Source organism: Micropterus dolomieu, linkage group LG10, assembly GCF_021292245.1.
Source record: "Micropterus dolomieu isolate WLL.071019.BEF.003 ecotype Adirondacks linkage group LG10, ASM2129224v1, whole genome shotgun sequence".
NCBI classification, from domain to species: domain Eukaryota; kingdom Metazoa; phylum Chordata; class Actinopteri; order Centrarchiformes; family Centrarchidae; genus Micropterus; species Micropterus dolomieu.
The window spans coordinates 19,487,859-19,506,780 of record NC_060159.1 but is presented as its reverse complement, the minus strand read 5'-3'; the positions used below and the strand labels follow the sequence as shown (position 1 = coordinate 19,506,780).

Genomic DNA, 18,922 nt, shown 5'->3' with positions numbered 1-18,922 from the left:
AATGATTTTGAGCATTGAGGGCATTTTTATTAATGGTTGATACAACACATAATAGTAAAGATTATTGGTTGATCCAACTCAAAAACAGAGATACGTCTTCTTAAATATTCTGATTTCATTCTGATCATTCACACCACAGATGACAGGACACATTCCATGTAGGGGCAGTTTACTTCCAGGTCACCTCCTCACCAGGCTTTAGCTCCCTAAAGAGAACAGAAGTTAAGAAATTGCATAAGCTTACACCCAGAGTAACAATGACATTAAGTTGGTATTGAAATGCTTGATAGCACAATCAAATACAAAAAGCAAATTATAATAAGATTTTATGTTTACAGTGGCTTAGACACAGGAAAATGGACATGGTAAAGCACAAAACTACGAGCTGTAATGTGCTTTTTGGTACCACACTAAAATGGGTGCCATGTAATAAATATTTGGTCGGGTTTACCATAGTGGAGTACTGTAACTGTGTTTTGGGTACATGTTTTCCCTTTGTCGCTGAGCATTCATTCTGCTGACTTATTTGCATAGTAATTTGTTTAAACTGTGGGTAAATGGGTATGCAGTAGCAAAAATCATCACATGACTTTTTACCTTTTAAACATAGGTGGAAATGTGTGTTTTATTTTTACCTGCTGAACAGAACACTTTTGTTCCTGAATGCTGTCAACTTTTGGTCCTGTTGTTTGTCAAGGTACCATCCAATCACAAAGCCCATGGGCACCAGTATGTTCACCCAATGCTCCCGGGCAAGTGCTACAAAGTTCACCATGGTTCCTACAGAAGCAAGCGGAAGACACACTGTAACAACTCTGGCACTGATTTCTTTCCACTTTGATATAAATCAGTTCAATTTCCCACATGCTTAAAACAGAGAATCATTACAGGTAATCTAAAAAAAATTGTGACATTACTAATAAAGATCATGGCATTGATGTAGCTTCTCTGCAGTGTAGATCTGGTAATCATACTGGTTACATTTAAGTACCCACATAACATGGGGCCAGTGTAATATATTTTACTGCTCCTGTTGCTGAAAACCCTAAGCCATGTCCGGTAGGTTGCTCTGCCAGCCAATTTGGACATTGGAAAAGTGACACTGAAATGAGTGGAAATAGACTATAATTTTTTGCAGAAGGTGGCATCATACTGGCCCTGCTTGAAAAGATAATCCAAAATAAAATGACAATCTCCCCATCACATCTGCGAACCTATACAGGAGAAAGACCTACCAATTGTTTTAGGACAAGCCATGTTTATATATGGGACATCCTCAAAACTATTGTGACACTAAGGTCATTGCACAAATAAAGCTGCTGATTGGGAATTGATAGGATTACACAATTGAAACTAGTAAGTAAAAACCTTAGCCTTTGGACAAGCCTACTTGTGTGGACAGACAAATACTTTAGGGCAAGGAGGTCTGTAGATATTTCACTGTTGCTAACAGGCAGCGCTATTAGCTGATTGGTGGAAGGTCAGGGCAATCTCCAAACATAATTAATTATAACTTTTATGTAGTTATATTCACACACACAAGCAGCGAGTGTAACAAAGATTACTTCAAACCATATATGGTGTAGCTCTCATTTCCCCATTTGCAGTGGGAATAACATTATAACCAGCTTACCCACAAAATGAAGCTAAGACACTGAAAATATATTTTGCAACACCAACTAAGCACCACAGCCAGCAGCTACTGGCTAGCTATCATTTAACGTCAGCTAGTTAGCATTAGCAATAGGTGTCGGGTTTTCGTAGAGAATGGCTTCCCTGTAAAAAAAGAGTGTTAGTTGTGTTTAGCACAGGTAACCCATTAGAGCACAATTACTCAAACAATTAAGAGTCACGACGTTGGGATATCTAAAATATTACCTTCTGTTTACACCAAGCCGTGGCCTTCAGCACTTCATTCACCAGGCAGAGGACATTGGACTCTACCAACTGTGCAAACACGGCAGTGGTACTTCAACAATAAAAACACCACTATTAGCGTAATGGCCTTAGTGGTGGGTGATTGCATCACGTACAACCTAGCGTTGTAGATTGAAAATATTAAAGCAATTTTTTAAAATACTGTACGATAAAATGCGTATTGGCTGTTTTGTCATAATATTAAGTGAAATTAAACCCGCCCTACATGGTACGCTCCTTTGCCCTTTCACACATGACGCAGCCGCTAATGGTCTGCTAGTCAAGTGTGTGTTCAACAACCCGAGCCAAAATGTCTTAATGTTTTGAATTATAGAAAACCCAGTCATTGTGTTTCTTTTCCAACGGGAGAACATTTGTATTATCTCACATTTAATGGTATGTTGCACGCGTCTTTGTCGATCTAAGTCACTTAGTTTACATCCACTAGCTAAAAATGTAGCTAGCATGCTAAAATACACAGACTTTGCCGGGTAATTTGTTAACGCGATTGCTTGTGTGTGAAGTAGCTGTGGCTAGCAACCAAACTGTGTTTACTTTTAATTCATTTACTTACTCGACTTGCAGGCCACATATTTTACAGGCCGATTTCATTGCGATAATATTGTAAAATTTCAGTTCACAATCGAACCATGTCTTTGTTTGTATTCCTTGGATTTAACGAGTTTTGTGCGTAGTAGTAATCAAAGTGATAAAGAGCCACATCAACTAATGTAGATGTTTTTTTTTTGTTTGTTAGGATGGTTGCTTGTGGTCAGCATAATCCAATGCTAATCTAATTGTACTTTCAGCGTAAAAATTGAAGGAAAAATGACGTCCATTATCAAGCTGACAGCCGTGTCAGGGGTTCAGGAGGAGTCGGCCCTCTGTTACCTGCTGCAGGTGGATGAGTTCCGCTTCCTCTTGGACTGTGGCTGGGATGAGAACTTCTCAATGGACATCATTGATGCTATGAAACGGTAATTATTTTATACATCAGTTAAACACTTCAGTTTCCCTCGGTTCCTTGTGTGATGTTCATTTCCCCCTCCAGATATGTTCATCAGGTCGATGCTGTGCTCCTCTCCCACCCTGACCCCATACACCTGGGAGCCCTGCCATATGCCGTGGGGAAACTGGGTCTAAACTGCACTATCTATGCTACAATTCCTGTCTACAAGATGGGTCAGATGTTTATGTATGATCTATATCAGGTAGGAAGGGGGGGATGTCAAGTTGTTTATTAATAGAGCTTGATTGCATGATTACCATTGCTTCATTATCATTTCCTTCTTTCCACTTAGTCTCGGAACAACAGTGAAGATTTCACACTGTTCACCCTTGATGATGTCGACTGTGCTTTTGATAAAATCCAGCAGCTGAAATACTCTCAGATTGTCAATCTGAAAGGTGAGTTAGTTGCTAGACGCTAGTTAGTAGTTAGACGCTTATAGGTCAGGACTCCCACTTTATGTATCACTGGCTCCAACGTGGTTTATATATTTCTGGTTTACCTGACAGGGAAAGGGCATGGTCTTTCCATCACTCCTCTTCCAGCTGGTCACATGATTGGAGGCACTATTTGGAAAATTGTGAAGGACGGGGAGGAGGAGATTATTTATGCTGTGGACTTCAACCATAAGAGAGAGATGTGAGCACAGATGAAACATTCATATGAAATGGAATTTTGCTTTTAGTTGTGTTGGTTTTGTTTTTAGTTTGGCTGTTAGTTCGTCCTCATTGTTACGCCTTTTCTCTCTTCTAGCCACCTCAACGGCTGCACGTTGGAGAGCATAAGTCGTCCTTCACTACTTATTACAGATTCCTTCAATGCAACATATGTACAGCCACGGCGCAAACAAAGAGATGAAATGCTCCTTAGTAAGTCATCTTCACAAGCCTCTATAGTAGTAATACATACATTTAATAGCATATTTATTCAATTAAATATTGATATATTTTAACATGGTCCAGTGATCAAACAAATGAGCTGTGTTTTTTGTTCTTCTCAGCCCTTCTTCTATTTCTATTAAGCTGCTAAATTTAAAACTTAATACAATTTGAGAAAGATGTTGTTTATTTACACTAACTTATATTTTTTACTCACAGCCAATGTAATGGAGACCCTTCGTGGTGATGGTAATGTCCTTATTGCTGTGGACACAGCTGGACGTGTGTTGGAGCTGGCTCAGCTCCTGGACCAGATTTGGAGGACAAAGGATGCTGGGCTTGGAGCTTACCCACTTGCACTGCTTAACAATGTCAGCTATAATGTGGTGGAGTTCTCCAAGTCCCAGGTATCAATCATGGATTGTCACACTTTGAGTTTGTATTATTCCTCATGCTCAGTTGTTAATTTATCATGACAGTTTGGTCATTTCTTTTCACCAGTCCTAATTGTTAATCTATTGTCTTTCTCTAGGTGGAGTGGATGAGTGACAAGCTCATGAGGTGTTTTGAAGACAAAAGAAACAACCCCTTCCAGTTCCGTCACTTGACCCTGTGCCACAGTCTTGCAGACCTGGCCCGGGTGCCGAGCCCCAAGGTGGTGCTTTGCAGCCAGCCAGACCTTGAGTCTGGCTTTTCCAGAGAACTCTTCATTCAGTGGTGCCAAGATGCCAAAAACTCCGTAATCCTAACCTACCGCACTACACCTGGAACCCTAGCCCGCTACCTCATCGACAACCCCGGAGAGAAGATGCTGGATCTGGAGGTCAGAACAGCAGTCACGATGCTGATTTGCTATGACAGGGGATTTAGTTTTATTTCTTCATTTACCTCATGGGAAGCTCCCATCTCTCACATTCAGACCCAGCTGGGGAAACAACAAAATGTGTCATTTTATCATTTGCACCATATCCATCTTTCACCCTTCTCATTATGGCAGGTGAGGAAAAGAGTGAAGCTTGAAGGCAAGGACCTGGAAGAATACCTCGAAAAGGATAAAATGAAGAAAGAAGCAGCTAAAAAGCTTGAACAAGCAAAAGAGTAAGTCCCAGTAGAAATAGACACAAGTCACCTGGGTGCTTAGGAGTTAGATGTCTGTCTTTGATGATGCTGATATAACAAACCATTTGATTCATCTAAGTTTGCAGTCTGCTAGCAGTTTAAATGACAGCTTATGTAAAAAGCCAACATAAATTAGGTTGCAAATCTAAAACCAGCTATTTAAATGGAAATCTGTAAATAGGAGTTGAGTCATGATTGTAAATGGACTGTACTTTGGGGTTCAGTATCTTGCCCAACTCCTATGTACACATATAATGTTTATTTCGTGCATTTGCAGGGTGGATGTAGACTCCAGTGATGAGAGTGATATGGACGATGATCTGGATCAGCCAGTTGCTGTGAAAATGAAACACCACGACCTGATGATGAAGGCCGAGGGGAGCCGCAAAGGCAGTTTCTTCAAACAAGCCAAAAAATCTTATCCAATGTTCCCCACACATGAAGAGAGAATCAAATGGGACGAGTATGGGGAAATCATCAGGTACTATAATACTGGTACATGTGAACATCGAGAGTACAGAAATATGTATATAGAAAAACCACTCTGATCTGTGTTTCCTGCCATCATCAGTGAACCATTATTGATCTTTCACAGGCTAGAAGAGTTTCTAGTTCCTGAACTACAAGCCACGGAGGAGGAGAAAAGCAAACTGGAATCCGGGTTGACCAACGGTGATGAGCCCATGGACCAGGATCTCTCTGTCGTTCCAACCAAATGCATCTCCAGTGTAGAAAATCTTGAAATTAGGTCAGTGATGCTTTAAATCTGTCTGCCTCTGTAACAAGAACTCCCTTTTATAAACTTTACCATTGGCCACTAGAGCTGGATCAGTGGCCAACGGTGGAGTGCTGTGGTGTGTTGGATGGCCTCCAGGTGTGAATAAGTATAACCAAGGCCAATTGTTGCTGAAAAGGGTTATGTCTACTCAGCAAACCCCTCCTGCATACATAACAAGTCTATCAAGAAACATGAGTTGGTAGTAAACAATCTTTGACAAATCAGCAGTATTAAAAAGACTTGATCTGTCTTCCTCCTCCTACAGAGCGAGGGTAACCTACATAGATTATGAAGGTCGTTCTGACGGCGACTCCATCAAGAAGATTATTAATCAGATGAAGCCCAGACAGCTGGTGATCGTTCACGGGCCCCCAGAGGCCAGCCTCGACCTGGCGGAGTCCTGCAAAGCTTTCAGCAAGGACATCAAAGTCTACACACCCAAACTGCAAGAGACCATAGACGCCACCAGTGAAACACACATCTACCAAGTAAGCCTCAGTAAAAGCCTGCATGGTTGATTTCTTTAGCAATGACCATTGCTAACGCATAAAAGCAGCCTTCTATGACAGGCCGGTTTCTTCATCTATTCTCATCTTCTCGCGGTAAAGGTGCGGTTGAAAGACTCCTTGGTGAGCTCTCTGCAGTTCTGCAAGGCCAAAGACACAGAGCTGGCCTGGATTGATGGCGTACTGGACATGCGCGTGGTGAAGGTGGACACGGGCGTGATGCTGGAGGAGGGTGTGAAAGACGAGGAGGAGGACGGCAGCGGAGAGCTGGCCATGGACGTCGCCCCCGATCTTGACATCGACCACAACGCCACAGCGGTGGCGGCGCAGCGCGCCATTAAGAATCTGTTCGGGGAGGACGAGAAGGAGCAGTCTGAAGAGAGCGATGTCATTCCCACTCTGGAGCCACTGCCTCCACACGAGGTTAGGCGGGGCAACACTGTTCAGCAAAGTTGTTGAAATGACATCATTATTTAAATATTTATTTAAGTATCAACATTTGTTGCTAGAAAGTATAAAGATTCTCTCCACCCTGCATGTGATAGGAATTTGTGTCTGACCTTTTAAAAAGAATCTACTCTGTCTGCCTAATTGAAAAAACTAGAATCTATGAATATGCAAAGATTTTCAGAAGCGTAAGTTCTGGTCACAAGATGTGTCCCACTTCACTGAGAAGCACATTCTCAGTGTGTGCGATCTAACAGCTTCAAGGTCCCACATCACACTTGTGTAAGTTGTATATTGGATTCCTTCATCCTCGTACAAACATGCCATAAACTCAGATTTAGGGTGAGCAGAGAGAAACTTTCCCCCTTCAACAGATGAATATGTGCTGTTTACTCTGCGCTTACATCATTCTACAGAGTGAATTGGGACTTTTAAAAACTCATGTAAAAACAAGTTTTACATTCTGTTATTTTGTTGTCAGATACTCTCATTATATCAAGTGTCCCATCTCGGATTGACTAGGTCATAAAAAGTGGAAAGAAGCCTTTAATTCATCTTAGAAAGATTTTGTCTGTGTGGAAGCCTTGTCCTCCCTGCTTCTCATTTTGGCAGGTAACCCCATTTCAAGAGTCTTGGCAGTCACACAAAATACTAATGGCTAATGAAATGGTAAAAGCAACAAATGGGTTGCCGATGCAGCCACTGGACAACAACTCTGATTTTCATGTCCCAAGACTCCATTTAAAGAGGTTGGAAGACTTTGCCAAAGTTGCAGAGGCTAGAAGGGATTGAAATGTGATTCAGATTGTATGTGTCCACAAGGGCGTATAAGCAATTTAGACAGCTCTCAGCCTGACCTGCGCTCTCTTCCATTCTCCCTCCAGATTCCGGGGCATCAGTCGGTGTTCATCAACGAGCCTCGCCTGTCTGACTTCAAGCAGGTCCTGCTAAGAGAGGGCATCCAGGCTGAGTTTGTGGGCGGAGTGCTCGTCTGCAACAACATGGTGGCCGTCCGCAGGGTGAGTGTCCTTGCCACTGGCTCAGCAAGCACGCTATCCATCAGCTCCCTGCGACGCTAGTTGCCACTACTCCTCAACAGGGAAGGTGGCCAGCACAGAAGACCTATGGCACAGGCTGTTTTTTTTTGCCAAATCCACAAAATCAAAATGTTCTGGTTTTATTCTAGATTTACAACTGGTCTCTGTGCAAAGCAGTTGCATAGCTGATATATAGGCAGGTTTTAATGACATGTAGAATTAAAGGACCTGTACAAAACACTTAAAATAACTAAGTGTCCAGACAAGGTACCTCCAACAAATGTAACTTTAAAGGCCTTTGGCTTATTACTGTCTGTAGCCTTCAGAAACTTCTGTTGTACCCTTCAAAGCCTTAGAAAGAACTTGCAGAAAATAATTTATCACTGCAACAAATAGGCACAGAATGAATACATGTCCAGTGATGTGTGTTTATTGCCAAAGATTCTGTTGACTGACTCATCAAAAGAAGACATACGACATACTAATATTGTTGTTAAGCAGTATGACGCATTTGGCTTCTCCATTTGTTTGATGATGGATTGGGCGTCCTGAGCAGTCAGCGTGTTTAGTGTAGTGGGCAAGTTGTTAATGATGCTGTAAGAATTACAGCAGCTTAGTTTGTCTCGACAAACGTGGACAGAGGCAATAGGCTGTAGATATTGTATATCAACGTCTCTATGTGTGGTATTGGCAGGGAGTCAAAATCATATTGTTAGCATTGCAGTTAAGTAGTGTTGTTTACAATGTACTGTGGTTTGTTGACTGGTCAACAAAGTCAGATAATATAAACATAATATAAAATCTTGATGGTTTAAAGGTTAAGGTTTATTTACTTACACACTATAAACTAAAATACCAGCGTTTAATGCAAAATGGAACATTAACACAATAAGAAACAAATACAGTCTGCCTAAGTAGGATTAAAAAAAAAACAAAAAAAGAACAACCTAGTGGCATATGAAGACATCCCGCCTCAGAAGAAAAACACAGAAAAAGGCAAAAGTTAAGAACTAAAGGAAAAGTAGGAGTGAGTCAAGATACCAGCAACAAAATGCATAATTGACAAGAACTTAAAATAGACGCAACCCAGAAAATGAAATCAAAGAGAACTGAGACTGTTAAAAGTGTGTGCTTGTGTGCTGTGTGCTTATCTTTGTGTGCTGCCTAAATGGGAAGTGGACTGCTTCATTATACATTTCAATCCCAAGTCGGTCAACGTCTGTGGGAAACGAATTGTTTATTTTAGTGTGCCGTACAGGGCTTGTACATCTATGTTTTTAGGTGAAACCGTGTTGTGTTAATGAATGTTATTTGAGGACCCTCATGACCTGTGCATCTTTGTGCTCTTTGTCCAGACGGAGGCTGGACGCATTGGCCTGGAAGGCTGCCTTTGTGACGACTACTATAAGATCCGGGAGCTGCTGTATCAGCAGTACGCCGTGGTATAGCAGCAGCAGCAGCAGCAGCAGCAGGAGGACACGCTGCAGAAGAGCATACCACGGCAACACAAACAATCCTTTACGAGGACTTTACCCAGAGGAGAAGAGTGTACCACAGTCCTACCTCTGCCTCATGGGCGGCTCCAGCTGTTCCACTGCAAACCATGTTGTACATTTTCCATTTTTATAGTTTGTTTTTTTCAGATAATGTTTTTTTTTTTTATTGTTCGTTTACCTCCACAAAGTGAAAGGCAGATGCTTTCCCCTGGACTGACCTCTCTGAGTGAACAGACTGAGGTTTTTCATATTCCTAAAACTCCTCCCACTGTACAGTAAAATCCCAATGCACTGGATGGACTAAAGAATGCTTTTCCCCTCCGTTTGTGTCATTAAAAACGTGTCTTTTCCAAATATGTATCACTGTTGAACGTTTGTCTTGGATGTCTGCAGTTAAGGCGGGGGATTGAACCTCAGTATGTGAGTACAAAATGTAACAGGCATCAAAAGCTGGCATCAAAATCTAAAGTTCTATCCATAATCTCTTCACTCGTTCACTACTCTCTGTATAATGGGCAGTAAAAAGTAAATTTACTCTATAGTGAGCACTGAATTGAGATATTGGACACTTTTGAGTCATTTGTCATTTTGCACAGAAAGGCTTAGTGTCACACAACTGTTAATTTCCCCAAAATCTGCAAAGTGGTGTGTATGCCATGGACTATACTGCAGACTTCACACTCAGAATTGGGACACTCAAATAAAATGGCAAAGGACAGATAGGGCGGGGCAGTAAAACAATAATAACTATTGCAATATACTTTTCCTCAATAACAATATAACACATGTTCAATAGCACTTATTTTTTTCTGTTTAGATATGTATTTTGTTGAGGAAAAGGGACTGAAAAAAGATTTAACTTAATTTTCCACATCTGTTGAAAACTGATTTTATCATAATAGTTTTTAATGTTCTGCCTCAGATATGTGAAGTAATCACTGTTTGGCAACAAGTGTTTGTTCTGACCATAAAGAAAAGTTTTTAAAACCACAATTAACCATTTGGTTTCTTCAACTTTCACTCAGGAGCAAAAATCTGCTTTTAAACTTGAAGAAATAATGATTTGACATTTGTTATGATAATTATCGATTGATATGACATTTTCTATCGTGATCATTTTTTTGGCCATATTGCCCAGCCCTACACAGATATATTTCACTCTACGGTAAAGCTTTAGTCTTATTTATGTATTCTTTGCTCATATATTTTCAGGTTAATCGGTCTATTTGGGCATTTAAAAAATTCACCAGTCATTCAATTTATGCAAAGTTAAACAACAACATTAAAGGAGTGGAGCGATTTGTTATTGCACTTTAATAAAGTTGGGGACCTTGCAAGAGACAGACAACAATGGTCAAAATCAAAGCAGCAGAGGTCACGGTATCGTGAGTTTTAGCTCGTAGTTTAGGTGAAGTTCCAAAAAAAGCAGAATCCTACGCCTCCCAAAATGCCATCTGATCTCAACTCCAGCTTGTAAAGCAGGATACATTCTGTAATAAATCTGATGTCTCAAACCCAAATTGTGATAACCCTCATGACCTCATTAGAGTAATTCTTCTCAATTTGACACATCTCATCCAGAACTGTTTAACAGTTGAGCTGTTTAAGAGGCTAAATAGCACTCCTCATGACAAGTGAAGTCACCTTAAACGCTGACCTATTGAGTTTGCCATATTTTGTTGTGTTAAAAAAAGTTAATTCCTTAAACTAAGATATTAAAAAGTCTTATTTTGGTATCAAAACATTTCTAACTATCCCCAGCCCTATTCAAAAACAAATGTGATTGTGGTTTGCATGTGCTGCTTATCACCACACAATATTTACTGCCTATTAAGCGAGCTAGTACTGCACTATCACCAGATGGAGACATTTTTCAGCTGTGTCTAACCGGCCCCTGAACACCCATATCAAATCTGCCCATGCAGCAGTACCATCTGTAATCCAGTGGTGAGATGACATTGTCCCTGGAGTGATAAGTGGGATTGATTATAATTTGGCCTGCTATGTATTGAGCTAGGATTACCATTCTTCACTTTACAGTTCAGGCAACTGTCTTCCGCAGCAAAAAAAAAAAACTGTTTACCTCCCTGGCTGTTTGTGACAGGGTAAAAAAAAATAATGAAACGGTTCAGCAGTTTGCATTCTTATCTTTTTTAGGCACACACGGATATACAGCCTCACCTCCGCTGTGCTCCAGTGAGGTCCAACCGGTGTATTAGAAAGTTGCGTGATAAGAGGGAATGTTGCTGGCGCGGAGGATGGAGGGGGGGAGGCAGGGTGTCATTGCCGGAGAGATGTGTCCACTGCACCCGTGGTGGCACATTGACTCGGTTGATTACGTTTGCAGCGTTGTGTGAATCCCCGGGGTAGATCCTTAACACAGGCAGCTGCGGAATGCCACTTTTATGGATATATCAAAAACAACAGCCCACCCCCGCCTCGCAGCATCCCCAAAACTCCTCTTCATCATCCACGACTCTCCAACATCACATGTGCATCATAGCAGTGGAGACTCCCCCTACACTGATAGCCTTTTAAGCAATCACAGGGGGGGTACACACACACACACACACACACACACACACACTAGCAGGACAGTGAAACAAAGTAGTGTTATAGTGTGTGCATGTAGGGGGGTAATCAGGCACATGGTTGGAGGAGTTATACGTGAGCACGGATGGCTGCCTGAAGTTCAGGCCTTTTTTATACAGTTGCATAACATACAGTTTTGCACTTAACAAACATTAAAATTTAAATGCTCTTTTTTTAATCCGTAGCTCGCACACAGACACACGCACACAAAAAACTTTCATGTTCAGAAACACACAAATGATGCCTTTATTTATTCCCCCCCCCGAACCACAGTAACCGGTGACAGACAGAAGCTGAGTGAGAGTGGAGATGAGGAGGAGAGAGAGGAGCTGTTCTGTGCCACAGTGCATGCCAGCCCTGTCCAGTCACTGCTTTTCATTTTGATAATTGACCGGGAACGCCAGAAATGTCCATCAGCTAATCCTCTTAGCTTTCATAATGCTGACTCTGTCACAGAAGCCCCTGTTTTAATGTAACGAGCAGCTAAGCCCAGAGCACTGGGTAGAGTCGTCCTGGGGCACTGAGGCCGCTCTGCCCCCTGGAGGCCAGTGAGAGATCTGCTCTCAACTCAACAGGTGCCCAGCCAATCTGTCAGAGCAAGTCATAAATCCATAACCTGGCACCAGGGTGACCAGCTTCCCCTCTGCCTTTCACGCTATACTCATTGGCAAAAAGCTGTACTCAGAAAGGAGCATCTTGATCATGTGTGTCCATTCATCTGTGTGGATTGGAGGATGAATGAATTTAATCTCCTCTGAATTCCCGGTCTACTCACTAAGCAGACCACTTAATGCCAATGACATCAATGTAATAATGTGAAAAGGGGATGGATTTCTATGAAACCTCACAATATTCAAACATAGCATAAGGCCCAAAAATCCCATGATATCCAGCTCTATAAATGGAACTTGGTCTTGTCATTATGCCCAAATGGACATCATGTTGAAATTTCAGGAGCTTTATTACTGTTGTTTTACAAGCTTAAGCACAGGTTGTTGATGAATACAAAGCGGTCCTTTGACATAATGATACATGACTGTTGGTGGATATTTAAAAATGTGTACAGTCATGCCTCCATACTTACCATTATGCTTTTATCTCAACCTTTGACTAAATGCAAAATAATGAAATTATAAGAGTAATGTAAGACTCAAATAGTGATTCAGAAAACCAATGTTACAGTGAGCTCAAGGAATAAGTTTGACATTGTGCAAAAATTGACTTTCCTGCTAACAGAAGATCGATACCACTTTGATTCCTGTCAGCCTCTTAATTGTAATTTTGAGTCTGAGATATTTCCCACTTGGTTTAATGAGCTTATAAATGTCAACAAACCATAAATGCTTGCAAAGCCACAGTAGAAGTAAACAGCTTGGAGTGAACACTCCCAAGTTGGTATACTGGTAAGCTATTCTGTTTTTCCCCTTTCGGCTGACATTGAGTGAATGCAGTATTGCTAGAGCCATGAGCTGATTAGCTTAGCTTAGCATAAAGACTGTAAGCAGGGGTTAATAGTTAGCCTGGCTCTTTCCAATGTTTAAAAAATATGCCTGTTGTGTCTTACTTGTTTCACCCGTATACAAGCAGAAATGTAAAAAAGTTGTGGTTTTGCTGGTGGTTTCATTAATAGATTTAGTATTACTGAACTGTGTGTTCAGACATAAAGCAAGGTGAATTTTGGAGGTGAATTCCTCCAAAGGGGTATGACCAGACGCGAAGACATGTTTGTTCCAGTTGTTTCAACTTTAGCAAAAAATATGAACTAATGGGAAAGGGTTAGGGAATGTTAGAGAAAGACTGGAGGGAAATAACTGAAAGAACTTGGTGAGTTGAGTCAAAGTGAAGCCATCACACAAATACACATAGCCACACTCCCACACACACACAGTTTGGGTGTCTTTTGCTAGCTAGCTAAGAGTTAACGTCTGTACAGTCAGTATATTGGCTGTTTGGGATGAATAAACAAATTATCCAGTGGTGAAATTTGCACAAGTGACACAAGGAGAATATTCACTTCACTTTCTGTCTGAACACACCATAAGACTTTTGGTTAACAGGAAGTTGCTGCACCTGGCTAGTAGTGACCAAGAAATAATTATATTACATTACTTCCCATGAAACTTGCCACTTTTGGACATTTTGGAAGCAAACAAGATATAATTAATGAGTGTAGGAGCTGGTATAGGTATATTTTTTAACTTTGACAGAGCTGTCTAGCTAAGTTCCTGACTCCGATATGAGACTACTAGCCTACTCTTTTAAATTTCGGCCAGAGAGTGAATAAGTGTGTTTTTCCAAAAGTGTCATTGTCAACTATTTCTCAAAAAATGTGTTTGGTGTGGAGTTGCCTTCTGAAACAAAATTTAGAATCTCAAAGTAGTTTCAAAGGTTTTTTGGATATGCGTTCCACTTCCTGTTTTCAGTTGTTTAATTTTCTCCCTCCTCATGTTTTCCTGCTCTACACATCTTAATTCCCCTCTAGGCCATCACTTGCTTTTTCCTCCATCTCTTCCATAATTCCTGCCTCTGTGGGTAATCCCTATGTGCTAGCATCTTCCGGTGGTAATGGTCCTTCAGTAAAATAACCACTTTCACCCACCCACTCTAAGATACACATTAAAAGGCTATGTTGAGCAGAATTTCTGAATTACTGTAAACCATTACGGAGGTGATCCTCTTATGCAACCTGCTCTTCACACCCGTCCACAAAGCGGGTATGCTCACAAGCACAAATCCACAAAGGCTCTTGCTGCCAGATTATCCACAGTCCACAATACTGCAGCTGCCATTTTTCCTTTTTGATGAAACAATGCGTTTTTTTGGGTACATTCATGGCCGGGACTGATCCCGGCTGGCTCTCTGGCAGAGACATGTGGATGACTTAGCGATCATGTGTATCTGACTGGATATTTAGGACAGATCACATTAGATTGTTTTGCTTGGCTTGTGTACAAACAGCGCATTCTTCTCAGCAAGCAAAACAAACCTGACCAATTGGTTGTCCGTAACTTGAGGCGATGCAGGCAATGGGATCAGAAAACACATTCTTGGATGAGAGCAGTATCAGCCTCTTAGCAAACTGCATTCAGGCTGACATGTGGTTCCAGCCAGTCAGCAGAATGCAATCTGGCTGGCCTGCTCTTTCTGCTCAGCACATCAGAGGTAACCGGCGCTATCTGATGTGACATGGCTGACAGCGCCTTGAGAGCTGTGAGGAGACCCTGCCGATGGTTAATTCAAGCACAGAAAACATGATGAGGATTTGCTCTCTGTATTTACCCCTGTAGACATCTTTCCTAAACTCAGGGCCGTGTAATAAGGCTGAATCATCTGCAGTGAATGATGTTCATGTGAAAACGAGTAGAGGCTGGACCGAGGAGTGTGAATCCAGAGAAGTGAGTCAGCAGCATTACAACTGTTTATCTTCGTGCCGTTCAGGTTAGATGTCAGCACTCGTGAGTGGTGGGGCCACTGATCTCGGTCAAACTGAATGTACAAATTGTTCTGCTTGCTTTAACTTGTAGCACAGCATAAGTGAGGTTCAGATATTGTCCAGTTACAAGAAAGAATGCTACATTTTCTTTTCCTTTCTTCTATCATACATTTTCTACCCTCAGGTCACTTGAGACCCGAGCCAGCTCCATTAACTAATAAAGGCCATGAGATGAGATTCAAATCTCAAGAAAAAGCAAGTAAATGGACCTTTAAATTGAGATTACATTGCCACACATGCTAGCAACACAGCTTTTAATGGTAATTATTCAGTGACCTGAGAGAGTTCCACTTGCAATTAGCTTATGAAGACTTGTGGCTTGACTTAAGACTTGTTACTGAAGAAGTGATTTGTGTTTGCCTTGATTGACCTAAGTCTTGAAAAGGGGCACCTCATCAGCATTGCTCTTTAATTAATTTTGGAAACTTCAAATGATCAATTTCAAAATTGATGCAACAGAGATATACTGACATTTAGTTTCTAGTATGGGTCAAGCTACAAAAACACTAGATCCTACGACTCAGCTGCGTCTTTGGTAAGAACCCTAACCTGCTTGGTAAATACCCATATTGTTCAAACTCTAACCTAAAGTTCTTCACTCAGGCTTTCTGGTAAACATGTCATGTCTCAAGCCTCAACATAAATTACAACATCAGGGTTACTTTAAAAACTCCTTTAAGAGCAGCAGAAGCACTTAGTCTTTGCAGGCTGAGCACTACTCTTCACAACAAGTTAACTGATCTTCATGTGAAGAATTGGTGGGGTGCTATTACTAAAACATTTCTGATTACTTTTCCATCAAACAGCACGTTCCACTCCTCGTGCCTGCTTATGAATAATAACACTATGACATTTACAACTCCTACTCATCCTCCTACTACACTACAGAGTGCCCATAACTTTTGTGTCCAGTATGGAGGTGTTCAGGGTGATGAAATCACACAGCAGGGAAATCTACTGGCTCATTGACTTTATTGCAAACCCCTCCACCCCCAGCTCCAAGTGGATAAAATGAAAGAGATCACACTCACTTGCCCTCTGTTTCAGGGTACTGCGGGCTTTATTAATACAAACTTTGGAGTCTGTCTCTGCAACTCTGATGCTATCTTCCCACAATGAATGGGCTGCATGTTTCTGCTGGGATAACCTTTATGGTCAGTCTGAATGGGAATTTCCACAGTTCTTTACAAGGGGAAAAGGTTGCTCTTTGCGTGCCTACAATTCCTTTTCTTCTCTGAAGACAAAAGAATAATGAAGTTATTTATGTTATTTACATAAGGCTAAGTCTCTCTCAGATATAGCCAATATGTTTTCCTCTTGCCACCGTATGTCATTAGGTTGCACAGCGCCCCAAAACAGGGAAACCTTAATCCATTTTCACACAGTCCCAATGCTCATGCTCAAATGATAAAAGTTAAATTGATGTCTGGGGCCCAGATAGAACTGCAGTTTGTAAGAGGTAAGTAAGAAAAGTGAAAAATAAGAAGGTGTGGTAGAGCTGTTAATAGAGTTTGTCACCAGAATAATGAAAAAGTGACACGTTACTGCAATTTCATCAGAAGTCTTCTACAGTAGAAAAAGCATATTTACTATTATTAGGTCCATATTGACATTTGTGATGTAAAGGGGGTGGACAAAATATTATGAGTGCCCTGCAATATAAAGCACTCCAATGCAACACCACAAACTACAGCCTCAAAATGAGCATGAAAGTTCGTTCTTGCCCTTGAAACAGTTGTTTTCAAACAAAATCTTAAAGCAAGGTCGACTCGACTCACCGGCTCTCAACCACACCTCACGGTCTCCCACAGCAGATAAAGATATTATTTATTTATATAATATTTCAGACACAGTCTCAATGAAAAACAAACTCTTAACAATCTTAACAACGGTAGCATCTATTGCATGGCTTCTGTATTGAGTTGCATACTGTGTGAGTGCCCATTACATTTTGTCCACCCCATGTTCAAGTTCAAGTTCAAGTTTCTTTTATTACCACACAGCTGGGCTGATGGAATTTATGTAACTACTGAATTAGTACACAAAACATTTAAGTCAGAAGACACCTATTGTACACCACTCTGGCACTTACCATGTGTTATGAAACTAAGTTCAACTGAGAAAATCAGTCAGCAGGAATGAAACACATAAATGATCAGTTTGTTGGAGCGCATACACCTGTATTTCATGTGCGGGGTTCAGTTGCCTTATGTTGTCAACAGCTGTATGGGTGAGTTTTTATGTCCTGGAAGATGAAGAGAGGAGTACAGGAGATGCCTACAGAATACACACAGATTAGACTCTCTGTTGCTCCTCTCTGCCTTGTTTACTCTTCACACCTGAGCGGGCATACAAATAAACCTGCAGCGCTGCCACAGAATGCTCAACACTGATGATTAATATTTTATTTTTCCTGCAGCTGACTGAGGAGCTTATGCAAGGAGTAAAATCAGCAGAGACATGTCCTGTGTGTGTGTGTGCATTTGGACCGAGCCTGTACTGTACTATTAGTAGCAGCCGTTGGCCAAAGTGGGCTCAGAATTAGTTGGCAGAGAAAAAAAAGGGTTCAGAGCTGAGGATATTTTCCCCACCATCTGTTTACTTGCTTCACATTATTAGTAAAATATTAATTACCATGCCAACAGAACATTAATAAATGGTGTCACACTTCCTTCTTTGGCTCAGTGTCACCTTGTTATCGCTATCCACCACAAATACACCTCAGCAGAATCAGCTCACTTATACATGGGATATCCCAGCACTGTGCAGCCACCGGACGTACTGTATTCCAACTGTCCTTTTCTCCCTCTGTATCATATAAACACAGAGACAAGTTAAAGCTATACGTATGGCAGAGTTTTAAATATGTTATTGTAATTAGTTAATGAGTAATTAAGTTATTGAAGGTTATGTTATCTTTTCTGATCTGAACGTATAAGAGACAAGACAAAGACAGGACAAGTCCTCCAAATCAGTACTTTATAGGTAAGGGAACGTTCATTGTTATGCTCTCACAAGGTTAAAGTTATCGAACAACTTCTGTCAGAAAAGTTTACCCACAGTAGGGAATAGGATCCTAGTTTCCTTCTTTGCTCCCGTTATAATTACTACAGATGCTAGAGAATTTTGTCACTTACGTAAACGTATGTACAGTGGGGGAAATAAGTATTTGACCCCTTGCTGATTTTGCAGGTTTGCCCACTTACAAAGAATGCAACGATCTATAATTTTAATCATATGTACATTCTAACAGTGAAAGACAGAATCCCAAAGAAAATTCCAGAAAATCACATCATATGAATTTATAAAAATTGATGACCATCTGATGAGGAAAAACAAGTATTTGACCCCCTGGACAAACAGCATGTTAATATTTTGTAGAAAAGCCATTATTGGCCAGCACAGATGTCAAACGGTTTTTATAGTTGGTGACAAGTTTTGTGCACATTTCGGCAGGGATGTTGGCCCACTCCTCCCTGCAGACAGCCTCCAAATCATTCAGGTTCCGAGGTTGTCGCCTGGCAACTCTAATTTTAAGCTCCCTCCAAAGATTTTCAATTGGATTCAGGTCTGGAGACTGGCTAGGCCACTCCAGAACCTTGATGTGCTTCTTCTTCAGCCACTCTTTTGTTGCTTTGGCGGTGTGCTTA

The 18,922-nt window shown here is 41.1% G+C and overlaps 2 protein-coding genes across 2 annotated transcripts; one reads left to right on the top strand and one right to left on the bottom strand.

The window, feature by feature from the left end:
• Positions 1–2: 2 nt before the first annotated feature.
• Positions 3–1,987, bottom strand: LOC123977655 (NADH dehydrogenase [ubiquinone] 1 beta subcomplex subunit 1-like). Its single transcript, XM_046060536.1, has 3 exons — positions 1,879–1,987; positions 636–780; positions 3–206 (listed from the first exon to the last, which is right to left on the bottom strand). Exons 2-3 carry the CDS (start codon positions 773–775, stop codon positions 170–172), a joined length of 177 nt encoding a protein of 58 aa, XP_045916492.1. The 5' UTR covers positions 776–780; positions 1,879–1,987; the 3' UTR covers positions 3–169.
• Positions 1,988–2,156: 169 nt separating this feature from the next.
• Positions 2,157–9,541, top strand: cpsf2 (cleavage and polyadenylation specific factor 2). The gene is made up of 15 exons (XM_046060534.1): positions 2,157–2,313; positions 2,727–2,894; positions 2,969–3,128; positions 3,219–3,324; positions 3,436–3,565; positions 3,680–3,795; positions 4,024–4,211; positions 4,337–4,627; positions 4,802–4,902; positions 5,201–5,404; positions 5,519–5,671; positions 5,967–6,189; positions 6,310–6,630; positions 7,539–7,673; positions 9,047–9,541. The coding sequence occupies exons 2-15, from the start codon at positions 2,746–2,748 to the stop codon at positions 9,137–9,139; spliced, it is 2,370 nt and encodes a 789-aa protein (XP_045916490.1). The 5' UTR covers positions 2,157–2,313; positions 2,727–2,745; the 3' UTR covers positions 9,140–9,541.
• Positions 9,542–18,922: the final 9,381 nt, after the last annotated feature.